Source organism: Gallus gallus, chromosome 2 (genome assembly GCF_016699485.2).
Source record: "Gallus gallus isolate bGalGal1 chromosome 2, bGalGal1.mat.broiler.GRCg7b, whole genome shotgun sequence".
Classification (NCBI taxonomy): domain Eukaryota; kingdom Metazoa; phylum Chordata; class Aves; order Galliformes; family Phasianidae; genus Gallus; species Gallus gallus.
Window position 1 is genome coordinate 128,421,609 of NC_052533.1, and position 22,382 is coordinate 128,443,990.

The 22,382-nt window shown below is 41.0% G+C and overlaps 1 protein-coding gene across 10 annotated transcripts in view; it reads left to right on the forward strand.

Moving 5' to 3' along the window:
* Nucleotides 1-22,382, forward strand: part of GRHL2 (grainyhead like transcription factor 2) — a 65,603-nt gene that overhangs the window by 27,211 nt on the left and 16,010 nt on the right. For 6 of the 10 annotated variants that reach the window (XM_004939981.5, XM_040696371.2, XM_046937966.1 and 3 more), the window contains 5 exons: nt 3,282-3,376; nt 13,350-13,508; nt 19,176-19,263; nt 19,350-19,489; nt 21,587-21,618. In XM_004939981.5, the coding sequence (XP_004940038.1) occupies nt 3,282-3,376; nt 13,350-13,508; nt 19,176-19,263; nt 19,350-19,489; nt 21,587-21,618 (514 nt within the window). The remainder of the gene's footprint in view (nt 1-3,281; nt 3,377-13,349; nt 13,509-19,175; nt 19,264-19,349; nt 19,490-21,586; nt 21,619-22,382) is intronic. The other 4 variants (XM_046937962.1, XM_046937963.1, XM_004939979.5 and 1 more) reach the window with 1 other exon arrangement.

A 22,382-nucleotide genomic window follows, 5' to 3' on the forward strand; every position in this document is an offset into this window, starting at 1 on the left:
CAGATTTTCCTTTAAGTTAAGAATTTAGCCCAAGGTACTAGGAGAGCTCCTGTAAAGGAACACTGCCTTAATAGCCACACCCAGTGTAGTTAATGGAGAGAATTAGGTGTTCATGAGCAGGATTAGCAAGTACCAGGATACTCTCTAGGGAACCATTTAAAGGGCGGTGATGGAGTTTTGCTAAGGGCAGGGGTGTGCATCAGGTCTGTCTCATCCTCAGAGGATGACCTGATGATCTCTGCTGGTAGCCCCACTTCTCTGCTCTTTGAGCTCTCACTAATCAGCAGTATACAGAGGGCTACACAGCTATTAGACGCCTTTCAAACTATATTCCTTTGAATAGCCATTAACATGTATATTTTATTTCACAAAGTTTATAAGCATTCATATTATTTTAACTTAATATTTGTAACATATCTTAATTGTTTAATTGTTTTAATTGTTTATGAGTGCACTTTACATCTAAAGCATGACTTAGCAGCAAAAGGATTACATTAATTTGAAATATTCTAGTTCTGGAGTCCAACTATTCAGTCCTCAGGCAGGAATGACTGCTGCTTGTGCTGCTTCCTCAGTGGTGTAGGTCTGCTAGTCTTCCTTCTGTGTATCCTGGAGATCAGAGGCAATAAGGAGGCTTATTCCCTCACTTTGGACATGCAAGAGTTACTGCTGTATTTGTTTTGCATACTGTCTGGTGCTCTTTTTGATAGGAATGGTGGTTGAATGGATTAGATTCTGTGTGGATCTGCAGATGCATTGATACTGATAAGTGTATACTTAAATGTAATAAGTCCTTACTGCTTGAAGACTTAAGAAGGAAAGAAGTTCTACAGAATTTAGGCTTTTTGCTGTTACGGATTTTTGTGAAGAGAGCAGGACTTCACTCTTGTTAGCAGCAGGAGTGAGAGATATTGCTGAATTTCCACACTGCTGTGCTATGACGTTGGATCTCTTTTAATATGAAATGAATAAAGAATACAATATTAGACTACATCAAATCAGAGTAAGTACTGTAAATTGACAAATACCGGAGCAGCTTCCAACATGAACATAAACAGTGATTATGGAAGCTGTAGGTTGAGATTATCTGTGCTCCAGAGTTTTACCTATGTATTTTCTGGGAGATATTGTATTATTTATGTGCTCAATAAAAAAAAAAGCTACTACAATGGTATGGAACACATGACAGATATTAGCCGTTAATGTTGAAATTTGTCATTATTTCAAACTCAGCTTACCCACCAAAATAGGAAATAATTCCTGTAGAGCTGTTTTCTTTCATACTGAAGAACCTCAATTTTCTGTTTCTGGTAACTCATAGCAATAGAAGAGGAAAATTGTAGTCACGCTAATAACTTTCAAATATCCTTGGGTGTAAATGCTTTCTTAATCTACTGAGGATTTTCCTTTGCTTGTCTGCACATTGAAGGAAATGGGAGGGAATTCTACTTTCAAGCAGCATGTGTGTCACATACACAGTCCATGGGATTTGTGTGTGCCAGTTGAGGAAGCAGGCGTGTATTGTGAAGGAAGAGAAGGGCTGGTGAGATGCTCTGCTCTGACAGCCTTTTATGAGAAGAAAACATGTGTCTTTACAAGACATCTTGTTCATGTCTTTCCAAAGCGCACCTACACAGCCCGCCCATATACAGCAGTCAGTTGCACGAGACACTTTCTGGTGAATCATAAATTTACGGGGTGGGTGGATGTGTGCACATGAATATTAAACTACTGATGTGTCTTCTAATTCCTCTCATTTGCATTCCCACACTGACTTTAGATACTGAAGCCAATGACTTTGGTTAGAAAGGGGATCTGAGTTCACGATGGGAATGAAGAACACTTCAGACCTCCCAGACTCAATACGCAGTTGCTGCATAAACGAATATTTTATGCTATGCCTGTGGTCAGAGCCGTGAATTCTCACCATATCCAAAATCACTGGTGGATCTCAGGCAGTTTCACTTGCTCACTGAAATGCCAGCACTTCAGATGAGAGAAAGTATGGTAGTTGAATGACTCCCATGTGTTAAATCATTTTCCTTGCAACAGTATTCTTGTAATAAATGTTTTTAAAATAGTTATTACCTATACATTGTTTTTAGAGACCAACAGTTCATTTTTGGAAGGGCAAAGGAAATTAATTTTGAAACTACTTGAGAAATACATTCCATGTGTAGAATACAAAAATATCCTTTATGTAACTGAATACAAAGCTAAGAATCAGCATGCTTCTGAAGCATAGATTTGGGTAAATGTTAGAGTGATTGGAACTGCCAGGTTATGCAACTTCAGCTCCTCAGCACTGAGTGATTAAAGCCCTCAAGGGATTCTGAGGAAATGTGTGGATCCCAGAGAAGGTTGAAGCATTTTTTTTACCTAATCTGGAGGTTCCCTTAATGGAGCAGACATTACCTCTTTACAAACAGGATCTTTCTCTTAATCTGCCATCAAAGAGAACAAAGTGTGTTTAACTCGCAAAGGGAACACAAAAGGGGACTTATCTTTGTTTTCGATTAAAGAGTGGCAAATTTCTTCCTTAGATGCTTTTCTCACTGTTGCTGTTTGGTTTTGTTTATTATTATTATTTAATTTTTTTGGTCATCTTTGAAATTCAGACTCCCTCCCTCTTGCTTTTTATTCCTTCTGTAAAGCCGCTTAGTTGGTAATATAACATAACTGCCACTTGGAAGTAAGCGAGGAGAGGATGCAGACAATTGTATTCAGACAGTACATCTTTTAGATTTTTTGTTGTCTATTTTAGTATCGTACATACTTTGCAGAAAGGATCTTTGTTTTGTTTTAGTAGAGATGCAGCACCCAGAGCAGTAATTCTTGGGAAAGCTGAAACTGTTGAGTAAGAAAAGTGCACTGCTGTTAGCTTGTTAGAAAGCTTCTTTAGGATTTACCATGAGGCCATTTATTTATAGCAAGCCTTAAACAATCCTTTTAAATGTTTTAATAACTTCTAGTTAATTTTGAATTCTTGGGCCTTCCCTCACCAAGATAATGAATGCACCCACTCTTTCCCACTACAATCACAGGTTCTTCTTAGAAGAAGCAGTATTTTGCAAGAACAGTAGCAAGTAATATACTCAAGTTACAATATATTACCTCTTTGCAATTAGACTTTTTAATAACTTGATGTAAATAATACAGTAGATAGTTCTGATGCAACAGAAAACCCAGCTGAACAAGCAAAGGGCTGTTCTGTAGTTGTACTATGAACTGTAAAAGAGAAAGTTCAAAGCTTTTTTGTGAGACTTTGTTATTTCTTACAGCTGATTACAAAGAGAGTTTTAATACCATCGGGAATATTGAAGAAATCGCCTTCAATGCTGTGTCCTTTACTTGGGATGTCAACGAGGAGGCAAAGGTAAGGAAAATCCATGCAGATGATATCCCTTTGTAAGTATCATCCATCCACAGTCACTGATGCACTTCTCTCCTATTAAACAAGGAGAATAAGAAGGGAAGGAAAGGTGGAGGTCTCAAAGCCAATCAAATGGTCTTTCTCTCTCTGACCAGAGAGATTCTGGCCATCCAGAAGAGGGAAGATGGTTTGTCAGATCCGTCAGGATAATGTTGTGTTCAGACCTGTTTCACTGTCAAGTAAAGGGAGATGTAGTTAGGAGAAAAACCTGCAGAGCTCTCAGAGCTGTTTCTTGCATTGGCCTCATAGTGATTTTCCATTTAAAATATATCCAGCCTGAGAAACATTAAAAGTTATTTTTCCTACTTGCAAAGTCAGTGTCAAACAAAATGTACATTTATCCTTTCTCTAAATGATCATCTTCCTTTCTACGCTTTTAGCATCTCCAATAATCAATATTCTGTAAGCTGGTCTGGTTTTCCTTGTGTCTACATATTTTGATAGTGTTACACAGACCATTCTTGCAATTGGGAATGAGCATATTTTTAAGGACTGATGCATTGTGTTTTGTTTTGTTTTGTTTTGTTTTTAATGGTCAAATACCCTGCATTCAGGATTGTGACCACTACAGTGAACCTGTAAACCAGACCAGCAAAGCATATTATTAAGTGCCCTATAGATAAGGCATCCAAAGAGTAGTAGAGTGTTTCAGCTGCATGGACTAGTGCAGGAGGAATGAAAAGCTGCAGGTAATTATAAGAACAAGTTTTCCTCCAGAAAGCAAACAGCAAGGGAAATTAGGCTGTGTAAAATGAATGGAGTTATTGCAAGACTCTCAGGGACATACTAAATTGATGATACTGTCAAGCAGAGCAAACTCCTGATACTGTTTTTGTGTTTAACCCTGCCTGTGGCAGATGAGTTGGAACTTGATGATCCTAGAGGTCCCTTCCTACTCAGGCCATTCTATGATTCTGTAATACAAAGTGCCCAACATTCAAGGTGTGCTAAGGATCTCTCAAGTAGAGACATCTTCATGCACAGTTTCCCACTGAATTTCTAACAGAGCAGTGTCATCCTTGTGAGACTGCAGAAAATGCAGTGTGGTTGCACTAACACTCACTATCCTGACCTGCTGACTGAAGGTGCTGAGCTCTGTACTAACAGGGATTTTCATTGCCAATGTAAATTTTGTAAGAACAGAGCACTACGTAAAGAAAAGACGGTAGTTCTGAAAACCACCTTGCTCTTTCAGAAGGTAACCTTTATGAACAGTTGTACTTGGCCCAGTTGCTAATAATGCTGTATTTACTCGCGTGGTGATTACATTTTCACCGCCCTAGACACTCCCCTACTGTGTGATTCCATTTCAAAATACAGAGGTACATTGTCCTCCAGTCAAAACATATGACCATTGTGTGCATGTGCTCATTATGCCAGCAAATGCAGCAGTTCATTTGGGATTTCCAATATGATTGACTTTCATAAGGACCTTCACGGAAGCACTAACAGGGCTAAAGCATGGCAGTGCCATCTCTTCACCCCACAAGTGATCACCATCCCATTGCCTGGCTGTCTGTTTCTAAATACATTTGCATTTGCAGCCTCCAGATTTATCAGGAAACTGTGTTGGTCTAGAATTGAGAAAGCTACATCCACTGATGTCAGGTATTATCCTCTGCCATTTTGTTCTAATATTGCACCGTTTGTTCCTTCCTCGGCTGCCAAAACACTCAGAACACAGCTCTCACTATGATCACTGAAATATAACATGGGAGGATTTTAAAACAATGACTCTTATTGTTGCTGGAGTAAAAAAGTGTCGAGTAAAATTTGAGAGAGCCATTTGCATTTCTGCAGGAAACAGTGATTACAATGCGTATTGGCTTATGCTTTTTTATTTTGAGGGGTGGTTATCAGATACTTAATCTTTTAGGTGCTTGAACTGCAAAAGCCTTGATAAAAGTGAGAGGATTCATTACATTATTTAGTTATCAAGCATAAATCAGGTTGTAGCAGTAAGCTTGTCGTCATCCTGTGCTGAAGTTTCCCTTGTACATGTACGTGTACAAACATGCATGCTCTTGTTGGAGACTTTAATAAAATAACCAACTGCAGTCAGTCTGGGGATTCCCATAGGATCCCCCTGCAGTGTTTGAAAAGTATGGACTTGGAGTCACGTCACTGAAAGCAGATTTTTCTCCAGCAATTACCTCATCCAAGAGAGATGAAGAATTTCAAGCCCTAATTACAGACTCTCCTTGCTTAAGCATTTTGAATGATGATCTTTAAACTGGCTCCATTGTTTCTGCTCAGTGTTGTTTTCCCTTTTCACTACAATTTCCAGATTAAAGGTAACCTCACAGGCACAAAGACCTTTCTCTTCTGAGTCAGACAAAAGCAGCACAGAGCAGTTCTTTCCAGGGCCTCCGAGATGCGATGTGATGAAGCGCTCTACTGGCCCAGGAAGAAATAAAAAAATAGAGCAGACTTTGGAACTGCACAAGGGAGTGATCTTAAAACATCAAACAGGAGGAACAGAAGTCACCTAGCCAAATATCCCCGCTCCTGGGAGACCAAATCCTGTATCTGGGAAGACCTACCTCAAGCATCAGATTTCTCAGTGCTCCACCTGGAGGGCAGCTGATTTAAAGCCAGATATTTTTCTCCTCCCACACTCAGGCTGACTTGTACCTTCCTCCTAGAAATCCCACACGATGAGAGCGACAACCAGAATTTGCCTGTTAGCAGTCAGTCTGCTTAGGAGTTATAAGGCAGCGTCTCAGTTGCATCTTAAGTGAAGAAATGTGTGTTTAATGAATTCAGGCAGAGGTCTCTCTGTTGTCTCAGCAGCGTGGAAGGAGCTGGGGTATTGCCTCTTTCTAGAAGAGGTAACCTCTTTCTAGAGGTTACTGTGGGGCTTATGGTTTAGACTTGGGATATGGGGAAGTGAAGGATCTACAGCTTTCAGACTCTTCTTTGAGACAGAAATACTGTGCGATAAGGAAACAACGATAGGAAGTAAAGAATATTTTTTGCATGGTCCATCTTTGTTTCACTTATATATTTACTTATGTATGCAAGTACTCAGCATTTATGGGCACAGTGATTTGTTGGTTCCCTTTAGCTGAACCTGAGTACCATGTTTGTTATTTTAAAAATAATTCTTTAAAGGAAGGTGAGGAAACAAACAGCAGTTAACAAGAACTGGCTGACTAATTTCACCATCTCTTAAAAGTCTTTTTATGATATGCTGAGAGGGAGGTAGTTGCCTTGCTGTTGCTGTACCAAAGGTTTTGCTGCAGTATTTGGCTGCTTGACAAAGTTTTAGTGGAGGCTTTTGAACAGAGAGCTCAGCTTGCTTTTTGATAGACATACCTCTGCCCGCTTGCAGTTTTATTGCTGGCAGAATGTAGTTTGCAAGGAAGGTAATTAAGAAGCAGAACACCCCTAGCAAAATGAGGTTATTTTTGTAGTAAATCATACTGACTCTTTGAGATATACCTTCTTTCTGATTAATACTTTTCTAATTTAAAATGGTTAGGTTGATGTAACCTTTGAAACACTACATTATTGGTATATTTTTCTGGACAGTGCTTTTTCAACCTTTAATTCTGAGGTGTGAATTTAGTGGACAGTTGGTGAAAAAAACTCACTTAAAGCAGATAAAGAATACTTTTCAGTGGTAGCAAGAACTTACTGATTTGTGCAAAGACATCCAACTTGGACATGCAGTAAACAGATATATTGGTGGATATATTTTTCATGTAGGTGCTGGCACATAGTTTTTGGTAGTTGTGTGCTGTGCAGGTGTACTGAAATGTAGATCCTTAATCCAAAACATGGTGAAGCCCCTGGGAACCTTTCCAGTTATTTAATGACTTTTGGCACAGCTGATGGATACAGCAATAAGCTGTGTTTCCAATGAGTGAGTGATTTGCAGGATTGGGTTCATAGACATCGTGGACTGCAGTGAGCTATGATTCCAGTGGGTGCAGGGATAAAATGAAGTTGATAAAACAGCACAGTCTGTAGCAGCAATTTGTAATGTGACAGATCATATATCTTCAACATCAGTAGGAATATGTAGGAAAAAAAATCTTAAAATTATAGAATGTCTTAGGCTGGAAGGGACTTTAAAGACCATCTAGTTCCAACCTCTGTGCTGTGGACAGGATTGCCACCCGCTAGGCCAGGCTTCCTGAGGCCCCATCCAACCTGGCCTTGAACAGATGGGGTATCCACAACTTCCCTGGGCAGCCTGTGCTAGTGCCTCATCACTCTCCAATTTCCCTTTAACATCTAATCTAAACTTCCCCTCTTTTAGTTCAAAACCATTCTTGTTGTCCTGTCTCTATCAGACCATGTAAAAAATCAGTGACATTTTATCTTTTTATCTCTTTTTATTTTCATGTAAGGTCCCTTTAAGTACTGAAAGGCCCCAATGAGGTCTCCCTGGAGCATCCTCTTCTCCCAGTTGAACAACCCCGGCTCTCTCAGCCTTTCTCCATAGGAGAGGTGTGGCAGCCCTCTGATCATCTCTGTGGGTCTCCTTTGGACCCATTCCAACAACTCCACATCTTTCTTCTGGTGGGGGCCCCAGACTTGGATGCAGTACTGCAGGTGGGGCCTCGTGAGGGCAGAGCAGAGAGGGGCAGTCCCTTCCTTCCCCCGCCCTGCTGGCTACACAGAGACATAGAGCTGTTGACCACAACTCTCTGGCTGCAATCATCCAACCGATTCCTTATCCACTGAATATTCAGTCCTCTTCAAATCCATCTATCTTCAATTTAGAGATAAGGACATAGTGTGGTACCATGTCAGAGGCCTTCAAAAGTCCAGGTAGATGACATCAAACGATCTTACCTTGCCCAGTGGTGCTGTTACCCCATCATAGAAGGCTGCCAAATTGATCAGGCATGATCTGCCCTTGGTGAAGCCATGCTGGCTGTCTCAGATCACCCCCTTGTCTCGCATATGCCTTACCATAGCTTCCAGGAGGATCTGTTCCATGGTCTTCCCAGGCACAGACATGAGGCTACCAGCCTGTAGTTTCCTGGATCTTCCTTTTTACTTTCTTTAAAATTAGAGTAATATCTCCTTTTTTCCAGTCCGTGTGGACTTTGCCTGAGAGTCATGAATCTTCATACAAGATGGAAAGTGGCTTGGCAACCACATCAGCCAGTTCCTCCAGGACTCCAGTATACATGTTGTCCAACCCGATAGATTTGTACACATTAAGTCTGACCAGATGGTCCCGAATACACTCTTCACTCACAGTGGGAGGGATTTTGCTCCCCCAGGGACAGTTTACCAGAGGACCTAGAAGTTCACTCTTCTAAAGTTCCTCATCCTGACTTTGCTCTTTGCCAGGCCCATATTCCTCGAGATCACAAGCTCAGCCAGGGTGCGGTTGCTGCAGCCCACGCTGCCTCCAATCTTAACCTCTTAAATGAGTTCATCTGCATTGGTGAGCACTAAGTCCAGTAATGCTTCTTCTCTGTTTGGCCTATCCAGTACCTGGATCAGAAAGTTATCCTCAACGGACTCCAGAAGTCTCCTGAATTGCATGCAGTGTACCGTTTTGCTTACCCAGCAGACATCCAGGTGGTTGAAATTTCCCATTGGGATGAGAGCCTGCGAGTGTGATGCTCCCTGTTGCTGAAGTGCAAAGGCTTTGATTAGTAGAGGAGAAGTTAATATTTTCTTATTCTCAAAATTTGAAGGCTGGAGAAAAATCTATTTTTTGGGGAGGAATTAGTACCAGGAATTATGTAGTATTATACTTGTCATCTGCTTTGATAAATCATATCTATGTGTGTAAATGTGCATATATATCTTTACTATATATATATATTTAAGCATGCAAACATATCTAAACATCGAGCATTGAATCACTGAGGTTGGAAAAGACCTCTAAGATCTTCTAGTCCAACCATCCAGCTACCACCAATATTGCCCACTAACCTGCATCCCATAGCATCTCTCCTTATGCTAAAGACAAGTTAACCCATGCTAGCAAATAATGTTGAAATTTCACTGTAGACAAATGGTTCAGTAAGTATGCATCTGGGATTCAAAGCAAATGGCATTTTTATGTAGTTGCTGGGGTGTGGTGTGGATTGAGGAAGCTTCAAAAGAGCAGTGTAAACATTTGCTAGAGACATTTGTATTGAAATAAAACAAAGATCTTGCCTTTGTATGGGATTTATAAGGTAACGGCTGGCAGGAGAAACTATAAAACCACAGTTTTTGTATATAGGAGGAACGATGGGATTGATGTTAGTAATTAAAGAGACAAGTCGTTTAACCTCTTCTTGTTACAGTCTGGAGGGATGGACCCTTTTAAAACAGGGCCATTAGGATTTTGCAGAGACCAGTCACCAGGCATAGCTTCTATGCATCGTTAGTATTCAGTAGAGAAATTGCTTAAAGTTTCTGGTTCTGTGGATAACACTCTTCCCTCCCTTGTGCCCATGGCTCTTTCTGAGTTGATGGAAGTCAGAAATGTAAATAGTAATAAAAGATTTATATTAGAGATTTCGTAACTGCAGACCTTTAAAGTGTGTAAACCGAGAGACCACAGCAGGAGTCACGTTGGCTGGATTAAATGATAAAAGGGGAAATGCATTTCTGAGCCTTGCTCAGAAGGCAGGTTACTGTATTTGTGTCTTGTACATCACTAATTACACTGCAGTGTTTAACAAACAGCCAGTAATTCATATAATAACAGCTGCATGTGGTGGAGCTCCTTTCTCAAAAGAGAGTGCGTTTTTTAGGCATTCTCTTTTACAGTCAGAAGAGTTGTCGTTATCTTAGGCCATTTTTGAAGCTTTCTCAGGCACCAAATGTTTCTCCAAATTAGTTTTTCATTGCTAATGGCATGTCTGAGCTGGAAACTTGATGGGAGGAACTCTATCATTAATTGCTCTAATCACAGATATGCTGACATTGTAAAAAAGACATCACTATAGTGACAACCCAAACCTGTTCCTGATAGCAACACATTGCTAAAATCCAATTTGCAAAGGAGAAAAATAAAAGTTTGTAAATGAATTCAGGTACAACCATAGTCGCACCCATTAAAATAGTTCTAACTCAAGTGTAGACAGGGCTCTGGAGAAAACAAAGCAGTGATTGCTACTTCTGCTAGTGTCGGTTCTACTGAACTCTACGCTCTCTAACCATGTAACCCTGCCATGCAGCAGGCCAGAGCAGGAAGGCTCTGAGAGCTTCGTGCCTCCCCAGAGCTGAGGTGGGCCTTCCCCTGCTTGAGGCTGCCTATGGGGCCACGTGCTGTGCTGCTTGGCTCACTATGAGCTGGTGGAAGGGGCTGCACTGGGGGGCGAGAGGAGGGATAAGTATAGGGGGCAGCAAGAATACTTCATTCAAGTAACACGACTTCTGTCAGCTTCCCCTTCCCTCTGCATCCCCCCTCCCCTTTCCAAGCCCTCACTCAGTGTTGTGCCCTAAAGGTAAGCTAGTAGATGGTGAGGGAAGAGAAAAATTTTCCAGCAATAAATGATATGTGTTAATTTGAATCCATCTGTCTTTCCGTGAGGCACAAATGATATGACAGAAAGTAGTGTACTCTTCTTGCACACTTCGTGCTACAGTTATCATTGCTCCTCAGAGAGCTCCTGATGTACTGTGGTGTCACGATGAGGATATTGAATCTCACAGCGCCGATCTATTATTCATTATGAGTAATCCACTATATGAGGACTCTCAAAGCCATAAAGTCTGCCTTGCCCCATCGCTCCTACTGTGCTCTGTATGCCTGGAGGCAGTGGGAGAGGTGACACGTGGAGGATGTGGTAGATGAAGGTGTGACAAGGCCTTTCTTTGCCTTTTTGGCTGAGTGTGCAGTAGGAGTGGTGGATGTAAAGCCTATTTGTCCCCTCACACTTTAACGTACGGTTTGGAAAATCCCTCTGTAGAAGTATGTGCTAAAGCATAGCAGGGCCGGATTGTTTCATGCCAGACCTCATTCCAGTGCTCTGTGTTCACACGCATTTTAAAGCACTGCCTTGATGCCGTAAAGGAGTCTCAAGGCAAATGAAAACTCAGGCCATCGTATTTCAAAGGCATATGCACCCATATCCACACTTACCTTTGGATCTGGAGGAGACCAAGTTGTAATTTGAAACAGAAATAATGCTATCAGTTTCAAAATCAGAGTTTCACCTAGGGCCCTTCCCCACCTCCCTCCTCTCCCCACAGTTAAAGTTCAACTATTTCATTTGTAAATGCAGCTCTGCGATACCATCTGAAGCAGAAATGCAGAGGTGCTATTAGCTCAGTCAGGCAAACAAGCTGCTCTGGCTCCATCATAAAAACCTGCCTGCCTGTAATGTACCTTCTGCCATTAGGGTAAAGTATCCTCCACCAGTTGCACCAGAGACCTTTATTCTGAGCTCACCTTTCTTTTGGGGATGTTTGCATTTTGTTCCTTCGTTTTGGGTTTTTGCACTGTTTATAGTCGAGGGGGAAGACCTCCTTCATTCTTGAGTCCTCCCAGACCCTGGGGGCCTTTGGCCTCACCTCTGCCAGGCAGGGCGTGCATTCGCAGTGTTCAGGAGCCCTTCTCACTGTGCTCATCCTGCTGGAGCAGCTGCACATCGATATGGCTCAGGGAATGCACACTGACAGTTTTTCCTGTCCTTTTTCATACTTCCAGTGCTTTGTGTGTGTGTGTGTGTGTGTGTTTTGTTTTGTTTCGTTTTAAACTAAGCACAAGTGGAAAGTAGAATCATTTTAACACAAAACTGCTAAAAATTCCTATGTAAAGCACAAATTCCTCCCTGGGAAGAACAATTGCTTTTTTTAGTACAGTTTCATCTCTCATATTTCATGCATACTGCTCTGACTGAAAGATCTTAGTGATAATGCAGATCACATTAGCAGCTTTCTTTACACCAATATAGACTTGGAGGTGGGAGACCCTTCTGCCAGGTTCTGTTTGAATATAAGGCAGAAGCAATAGTTCTTACCCCGTTGTATGTTTTAGAAAGCAGGAGATAACTACTGGTTATCTGCAGACATAAGCGTGTGTAATAGGAAAGCATGAGACAGGTTTCTGAAGGACAGACAGGCAGAGTTTGCCAGGGATCAAAAGCATCGTCAGGTTTTATAGATGCTTCATGGCAGTGGTGGGCTTCTGAGAAGAGGTAGGAAGTAGCATTAGAAATGTTTGAGGTGCTTTTTCCCAGTTTGACAGAGAAGAAAAGATGCTTTTTGGACACCGAAGAGAGGCTGTGAAGGACCACTGGAGTGAAGATTAGGACTATCTGTTAATGGGATGGAGGAAAGAGTACTGGTGTTAAGGAGCATGGAAAGAATCTTTGAAAAAGTGTAGGATTTTTGCTTGGCCACACTGAATGTCAGTTGTGAGATGTCAGAAGAACAAAGATGTCAGACCCGAAGATGGCTGGAAAGGACAATTTAAGGTTATCTCATTGTGTCTGTGTTAACAAATAGTATAAACGTACCAAGCAGGCTTGTAGGGTGGAACAAGTCAGGGCTAAAGACCCGACATCCACGTGAGACATATTTTAGGAGGTTTTATCTTAGATTATCTTTACTCAATTCCCACAAACTGAGCAGCCATTAGCAGCTGGAGCATCTGGGGTGTGCTCCTGGATCACTTCTGCTCTGACTCTTCCCGAAAGAATCCAGTTTATGCACACTGGCTCTTTGAACCAAGGCATGGTAAGTTGGGGCAATCAAGTGATTCACCTCAGACGGGAACTGAACCAAACTAAAGCATTGATACATGCCTTAAAAATCCCCTCTTTCTCAACGTGGGAGCATTTTTGCTTGACTTAGGACAGCTCACAAATGTGTGAGTTGTCAGAATGGAGATACTGTCTGAATTAATTTTTTGGGGGGAGGGGGAGATCTGCTCTTCCCTATTTGTTTCCAGAAGTTTAGTGGTTGTTTGCACCTCATTTAACATAATCTCTCTGTCACACAGATTTTCATCACAGTGAATTGCTTGAGCACAGACTTCTCCTCTCAAAAAGGTGTGAAGGGGCTTCCTTTGATGATTCAGATAGATACATACAGCTACAACAACCGCAGCAATAAACCCATCCACCGAGCTTACTGCCAGATCAAGGTTTTTTGTGATAAGGTAAGTGGTATGTACAATTACCATGAATAAAGGAGGCACCACATTTGACAGTTTGTTATTATTGCAGTATTTTAGATCTAATGAAAAGTTTTTCTCCCCAGTGAATTATGTTTCTTGGTAGAATTTGGACCAGCTGTATCATGAATCTAGGAGGTTTTCACCCAGTTATTTTCCAGCTTTGCAGCCTCTTTGGCCCTGATTCTTTGGCTTGTGAGCAATAGTTGGACTGTGCAGGGACAGCATACTATAGGTCATGGCACATGAACATCAAAATCGACACAGAATGCACTAAGGTGCAGCTCTGCTTGAAAAGTCAACACTGACCATAGGCTTATGCAAGTGCCATTCTGATGGTGTTATACCTTCTATTTCTAACAGTCAGGATCGACAACTTTGTGGAGAGGTCTGTGATAGAGAAATGTTTTATTCAATAAAGGTTTGCTAATTTGTCTTTAATGACACATTAGAAAGTCCCAGTGATGTAACTGATGGTTTCTTTACTGCTTGATTACAAACAGTTATTCTGAGAGCTTGAATGAAGCTTTTCATTGCTAGAATTTTCTTATTAAAAACCAACTACAAAAAGTATGTTAAACATTCTCAGATTGTTTCAATATCTTTTGTTTCTTGCTCATTTCTTTTGCATATTTTATTCCTTTACAATGGTTTTCCTCGTTCCTTTGTAGGTATTGGTAAAGTTTGGTGGGATACTTTTCAATATCAGAACATAGATCACATTTTAATGAGTCTGACAGTGCCATGGTGAGCTGTTTATATCACCAGGTAGAAACAGTTGCTCTGAAATGTTATCTCTGTGATGACGATTCTTAAATATACAGCATGACTACGTTTCATTTATGTTTAACACCTGGCATCCTTGCTGGGAAGGATCTTCCAGGGGAGGGTTGATGCCTGGATTCTCGTCAAGGTTCAGGGATTCAGGAGCTTGCATCTGTTTATGTGACTTGGAAATTTATCCAAATTAGTCTTCCTATCTTACAGATGGGAACAGAAAGGCAAAAGGCCTTGCCCCTGGCAATACATGGCATTAACTTTATAATGGTAAGGGCAGGAGTTCAGCTGTTCCACGTCTCTGCTACTGCTCCTTCCCCTTTTTCAGTTAGCTCTGTTCTTGCTGTCTTGACAACAGGATCTTGAGGGCTAATTGGTCAGTTGTATTACTGGAGTAAAAAAAAATTGAAAGTAATGAATGTAAATGTATGCACCGAGGTCTTGCAGTCTAAGTGTTACGCTTTTAATTGTAACTTTGAATGTCAAATATTTAGAGATTTGAAGCTACAGATAGATATTAAAAGCTCCGTAAATATCAAAGTAGCAAGATTTTCATCTACCTGTTTTTGAAAAGCAATTAGAAAAAAATTGAATTATTAAAAGAAAGGAAGGAAATTCAGAGCACAAACCCATCAAGGGTGACCCGCAGACACAACTGGTGGAGATTTTGAATAATACATGTTCATTGCATCTATTGGCTTAATTGGTACTTCAAACATCCAGATGAGGAAGCAGGAAATTAATGTTAAGACTTCTAATCAAATCTGTCTCAAAGTAGAAGAAGGGATCACTGGGGTAGTTAAAGCATTATGCATATCAAAACTATTGAAACTGGGAACTGGAGGGCTCAAGGGTATTGATAATGAGATGTGTATCTATATAAAATAAATGTATACATGCATACACACACACACAAAGCTTTTTAACTTAATGCAAGGCTGAAAATGAATTAAGTATATAAAAATGAATGAAAATTATCTAGGTCAATTCATATGACAACTTGTGTTCGTTGGCACTTGGAACACTGAAGCCCAGTTCTCCTCTCACTTTACACTGCTCTATCTTTACCGACATCAGCTTACCATTATGCTTTTGTGAGTCAGTACATGGTTGGAGAATCAAAACTCCAGTGCCAGCTCAGCGTGGCGATTGCACTCCTGCCCACATGGGAACCATCCTGTGTATCTCACAACTGCACGCTGCACTCAGCAGAAGACAGCTGGTGGGGCTGGACATCGCCATCTTTTCCAGGGTGCCAGAATGTATCCTGGCACTGGTTGACATGGTGCTGGGCGAGGGGTCGCTCCTCCAAGTCCTGTACTCGCCCTCTAGTGAATGACAGGACTCAGTGCCTCTGTGGTAAGGGCAACACAGCAAAGACAATTTTTTGTCCAAATCTTTGTCACGATTAATTAAAAAAATACTGTGGAGTAACTGTAAACAGCAGCAAACATATAATCATTTGATACATTTTAAAAGTCTGAATTGCACCTTTATTCCCCGGTCTGACAGCCACGAAGAGAAGCTGATAAGAAAAGTGCTCGATTTATTAAAATTATCTGCATTAGGGGAACTGCACAGTAAATTCCTCCCACTGAAGTGCTGAAATGTATCATAGTTTGAAACGCAGAAATATGTCTGTTTCTGACTGTTTTTATTAATGGTCTGTCTGCAGCTGTGGTGCCTCTTTCAGAGCAGTAGACGTGTTTATCCTAGTTAAATCACAGGTAGATGTGTGTAGGTTTTAAGGAAAACACTGCTGATAAACTACGTCCTTCAGCTGAAACATAGCATACACGCTGTGGAAAGAGTGCCTCTGAAGAAAAAGAACTACATCTAGCTAAGTAGCACATATTTTCTGTCCATTAGCCTTCACTTGAGCACTTACTGAAATTTACTATTCTTTTACATTTAAACTAGAAAGCCATAACAGATCCAATGTATTCTGTATGTAACATAAATGTATGCAGATAAGGGCTGCAAATGTTGTAATCATTTTTGTTCCCTATTCCTTCTCCAGTCTTTTTTCCGTGTTTATTTTCTAGTAGATGGTCTTGAAAGCAGCTGTTACAGTGCACATCTTGTTTTCTCAGTGCTAATCTGCTTTGCCTGCGAGGTCTTTTTTATCACATGCAGATCTCTTATGCTACATTAAGAGAATATAATTTTTATTCCTTAAGTATGTTGTCAAGGAAACTTGCTGCCAGCCCTATTTATATATTGCAAGATGCTTTAGCCTCTGAGTGTGAAGGAACTAGTAATTCAGGGACATTCTGATTTTCTGTATGTGATTAGCTCTGCTAAAAAGAAGCAGAAGCACTTGATTGAGCAAATACTGTAACACTCCAAAGTAAAATAAATTGATCTTGTTTTCCTTACTCTGAAAGACTACATGTCATTTTGAATATATGCACTGCCTACCGTCTTGTCTTCAATTCAGGTAGTAGTAAAGCAAGTGGATTGGTAAAGGGTACTGAGCAACTGTAATTACCTGCTAGTCCTCAGCTGTAGAGAGAAAAAAGCTGGAGTCTATGGGTCTGTCCTACCAGGTGTGGAATTCTTTGGCTTTAATCTAGAAAAAGGTGTACATGTGAGCTTTGTGGTGGTGATGGGAGTGATTTGTACAATGGTAAAGGCTTTGCTGGGCTGGAGCTAGAGTGCTTCACACCTTGCAAGACATAACCTTAGAGGAATTGAAGATTGGGGGGAAAAAACAACAACATATTTTGAATCAGCTGAAATTCGTGGGCTGGGTTTTGCTAATTGTTGATGGTAGAACTAGTTGCACTGTCCACATTCCAGACGTCAATGAAAAATGAAAGACTCCTTAAGTAGTTTGACTGGTCAGAGCCTGATTTATAGTCCCCTATGACAGGGTTATTTCTTATTCTGTCCTGATGTGCAAGTTCTGATTTATTAGATACGTGATATGCTCAGCTGTGAGAATGGTCCAGCAAAAACACTGGTATGCAAAAATCCTGTTGTGATCCATTGGCTCAGCATCTGTAGCAAGGACACACATTATGCAAGCTTGGCTGGCCCTGCACAGTGCCTTATAGGCTGCTCCTTGCTCAGAATGGCCAGCAGGTGGTTTTGGGGGTCCAGAAGCAGTTCCAGCCTGTCTCACCTCCCACTGTGCCTCCTAATGGTGGTGTCAGTGAATTATATTACGCAAATCTTTTAAACTGCCAAGCACTTCCCTATCTTATCCAGCATTTTTAGTGAGAACCTTTCCATTTATGTCAACAGGCTTCAAGTCTGTTGACAAGTCTCAGCTTGTTGGCTTCTCAGGAATCACAGTCACTGTGTTGCTGAAGTGGCTGTGACACCAATGAGTACTGGTAGGCAGGGAGGGCTGCCCCGCTTGGGCTGCCTGTCCCACAGGGGACTTGGATGTCTCATCTTCTGCATGTGAGGACAAAGCTGCCATACTTTCCTGGGCTCATAGTTAAAGAGGCAATCAAGGAAAATCTGAAAACATACATTCTTTATTGTGTATAAAAAGCCGAGTCCTCCTCAGCTTCTGCTCTCCTGAAAGAGCTGCTTACTGCCGTGTGAAAAAAAATGGCTTTCAAAGTCCATCCCAACACCTGTGAGCAGTCAGCTGTGACACTGAGGGGTGGGGCTGAGGCCTTCTGGACACGGGCAGTGGGGCATATTTTTGCCTTTGTCAAAGAGCAGGAAGCCTTGTAAGCAATTCTGGTAAGGGCAGAGCTCTGAATCTCTTGGAGTTCATGCAACACCTGTGGCTGATCTCTATGAGAACTGGGCTGGGGCCTGGGTTTGAAGGCAGTGTTTCTGCTAGACACCTTCATGTTTTTTAAATGGATGTTTCTTACTCCACTCTTCCTTTGGAAAGTCATTGATAGATCAAAGCCAGGAGTAGATACTGTCTTTAATCCTTTTTGAGCTTGGTTCATTGGCTAATGTGTGAATTTTGTCTTCTTGAGTGAATATTTTTGGCTTTCTTTTAAAGAAACTTCTGATTTTAATTTGTGAAAAATCCTTAAGTTTTGCATGCTGACTGTCTGGGAGCATATGGATCTTTAATACAGTTCACAGGATAACTGTATTCATATTTGTAAGGTAAATGAGGAGAACATCAAAGGAGGTGTTACTGCTTTTTATATCAATAACAACTTTTATTTTCTAAACTTATCAAGAAAGTATTTACACAACAAGGGCCTGCAACTTCCCAGGAGTTCCTAGGACCTAATAGGGTAATGCTGTGATGCTTTCCAGTTTCTCCACGGCTTCTCCCTGTTTGAAATGCCTGTATGTTTCTGTAATGAGCCTTTGCACTGCAAACAAGCTGTTGGTGTAGTGTTCTTGCACTGGCAAATCTCAAAGGACTTTATAGAGCTGACCAGCATTAAAGCAATCCTGCCCCCAAACAAGGTGGGTGGAGGGAAGTTTAGGGAAAAGCTTAGCATAGAGTTTTTCTAAGATGACAGCAATCCTGCAGGTGCTTTATGTACACACATGAACTATGTGGCCTGAGCGCTCCATCCTTTGCTGAGGTGCTAGGTGCACGAAGCCCTTTGTGCTGGGTGTTGGCAACAGGCCTCCTCCAGACCTCATGCTGCCAAAGCCATTGGTCCCATCTCCTCCACACCAGCAGCAGTGATACACACGGGTTTATTCTTCTTCCTGACTTCAACCCTGGGGACTACTGGATGTGCCAGCCCAAGTTTCAGATATAGGTGCTTAATACAGAGTGGGCTGACCTTCCACATTCTCCAACAGCCTGGCTGCATTTAGCTGTAATGGGATAACCAGTCTCCATTTGGGCATTTTTGATGGCAGGGCATGATGCTCTCAGTGGTTTGTTCCTCTTAGGCTAATAATATATTTGGGTTGTCTTTTTTGCATCAGGGAGCAGAAAGGAAAATTCGAGATGAAGAAAGGAAGCAGAATAGGAAGAAAGGCAAAGGCCAAGCATCCCAAGCCTCCTGTAATAACTGTGAGTAAGATGGGCCTCTCTGTTTTGGGCTAAGTCATGCTTTGCATGCCATCTCTCATAGCTGCATTACTTTGTGATCCTCCCAGCAGCTGAAGGAAAGCTGAGTGCACTCCCTCTGCAAAAAAAGAGTGATATAACCTTCTTCAAAACAATGACTGACCTGGATTCCCAGCCAGTTCTCTTCATACCAGATGTTCACTTCGGAAACCTACAAAGAACTGGACAGGTAAGAAGTAATAATGGGACAAGCAGGTACCCACCTGCCATCCAACTGCATGTGCTCTGGGGCAGATTGTATAAATACAAAGCACTGTTACTGGCGGTTGCTTGTTTCAGCTCTTGGTTTTGGTAAATGCAGCTCTTGGTGAATAATACAGCTTGCAAGAGACAAATGCCTTTCTTAGTTTTGGGTGACCAAAAAGGAAATTTATACTTCATTAATAACAGACTATTTTGTGTTTGTTATGATTTTGTCATTCTTTTGCTAGTAAGGAGTGGAACAGGCAGTCAAGAATTTTGAACTAGAAGTATGATTTGTGACTAGAAGTCTGTTTTTCTGAATGCTCAATTTGTCTTGATGAGATGAAGTGCCACCTGGTGGCAGAAGAGATCTCCCTGTCTGGAATGACTGAAAAAAAAACAGACTAAGCTCATTGTAGAAGAGTAGACTCACGAAACATTACTGCCCATTCTCTGTAGGCATCACCCAGAGATGAGGCAGTTCTTTAGAAGGAAGTATACAGTATATTATGGGAAGTAAAATTCCATCATACTGATGCATAATAACACATATTTAGTATTGGCTTAGTGCTGAAGTCATGGAATCATTATCACCAGTAAGTATGAGGAAGTCTGCTGACCTGACTTTTTAAGACCTACTTTATTACTTGGTGGGAAATTGCAAACCTGAATTTTCAGGTCAGCTCTGACAGTGTTTTTTAAATAATGAGCTTGTTATTTATTAGCTTCTCAGGAAGTGGAATGAGACCTTTCTGTATGTGTTTATAAAGATAAATAGTAGATGATGAAACTTTACAGACATCTCACTGCAAAATATTAAAATAATGAAGATTAACTGATACTGAGTTTGAATTGTTATTTATTGTAAAGCTGAGAGGATTGTGGTAGGGCAGAGCACAGAGTGCAGACATTGCAATCACAGCTGTCACTGACTCGCTCTCCCAAATTGGAAAGACGTATCAGTGCCGGCACCTTCTGTCCTCATGGCTTTCAAAACAGAGTGTGGATTTGTCTCATAACAGAAGAAGGTGGAAGCATTCTTCAGTGTATGCAATTCTGTAAATAATTTTCCAAATAGCTGGAAGATGTTTTAGGCAATGTTCAGCCCTGTCTTCTGCTCTGTAAGTTGTAATATCAGTGTTCTTGCTAGCCTGAGCTTTTAAAATTGTATTGCATACTGGCTAGTATTAGAGCGGGTTATTGTGACAGTGTTTTGTAGCTCCTGGACTTAAAATGCATTTCAGATACTGTAGAGTTCAGCTTGACACACACCTCTGAGTACTAACCTATACTAATTGTACAGGCTCAGAAGTCAAACCTTCAAGTGACAGCCAAATGTGTGCTGCATCTCGTCAGGGCTCCAATGCCCTGCCTTCACCCCAAGCTGACTCAGTAGTTCAGCAGCTGAAATACGGGTGTTCTTCTTGGTACAGACCCACACTGCAGGCATCTGATGAGGAATTTGGCTGACTGTTGTGTAAAGCCTTCTGTCATGGGCTGTGATTTTATACCTCCACTGCTACCGTTGGCCATATTTGCTGCTGCTGTAAATCTGGTCCCACTGAGTGTGAGCTATGCTGATTTATACAAAACTGTGATCTGGACTTGTTCTTCTGCCCACAGCCTGTGCAAAAAGATCATCTGTACCATTAGCAATTGCATTTTGATTTGGCCTGTGGTTTAATATTGGTCCTGATTGTTTAATTAGGTTTTCAGACAGTATTAAATACATACAAAAAGCTTTTGAGTGTTGTGGCTTAAATCATATTAAGGATAATTTGAATGATTAGTGATCTGATTTAGAAAATTGTAAAATGACTGGAAAAATTATCTAAACCAGGGGAGAGGACAACATCTGTCAGAATACTTTGATATATTTCAAATAGATAATATTCAACAGCAGTTTTTCAAAGCTGCACTTTATTGTGACCAAAATTAGAACTGGAGATGTGTGTTTTTCATAGAGGATGGATTTTTAACAGATGAAGAACCGCAGACCATTTGTCTTTTCTCCCATTTGAAGTTACTTTGTTGAGCATGTGTCAGAATAATTCTTGGAATAATTCTTTTTCTCTCCTTCTAGGTTTACTATAATACAGATGATGAGAGAGAAGGGTAAGACATTTATTGTTTCATCAGCTTTGCAGTTAGCAGTGCAAATTCCCAGAAAGCAGGCATAAAAATGCAAAATAAAACTGATCCCACTCCCCCCTTCCCTCGTGTTCTCTCATCACTAATGATGGGTGAATAATTTCTGTAGAAATGGTAGAGAGAAAGTTTAATGTATAGCAGCTTCCTTTTCCTTTACGTGAACTGACTTCTTTTTATAACTATTTTTTCTTACATTTCCATGTAAAACAATTTGAAGCACTGTTAGGTTCAACACAAGGTTAGGGCAATATATTTGATAATAAAGAGCCTTTTATGTAATGGTCTTCAAATAATCATAAAACCATGAACTGTTTAATGAAGCACTAAAATTCGCTCACATTCCTGGAAGCTGTTTAACAGCACTCGTGTGTATGTGACAAATAGAGCAAATGCAGAGAAAACACCCCAATATCAGAAGAGAGAGGAAAGAGAATGGGAGATACTGGGAAGGGAGAAGACTGGAAATGGGAATGCTCACTGTCTGGCTTTGGAGGGACTGGAAGAATTACAGAAAGTCTCTAAAATAGAGTCACAAAATACAGACTTGAACATGTGTGGCTGAAGTTCAGTCAGTATTAACTGTGAGGCGTGCATCCCTCATACTTCTCTAAGTTGGTTGAATCTCAAGGGAGCACACTCCAATCTGAGAGTTTGAAGACAGACAGCTGAACTCATTGATGGTCGCAAAAGGTGGACTGTGGTTGGTGGTGGATGAACACCAACAGCTA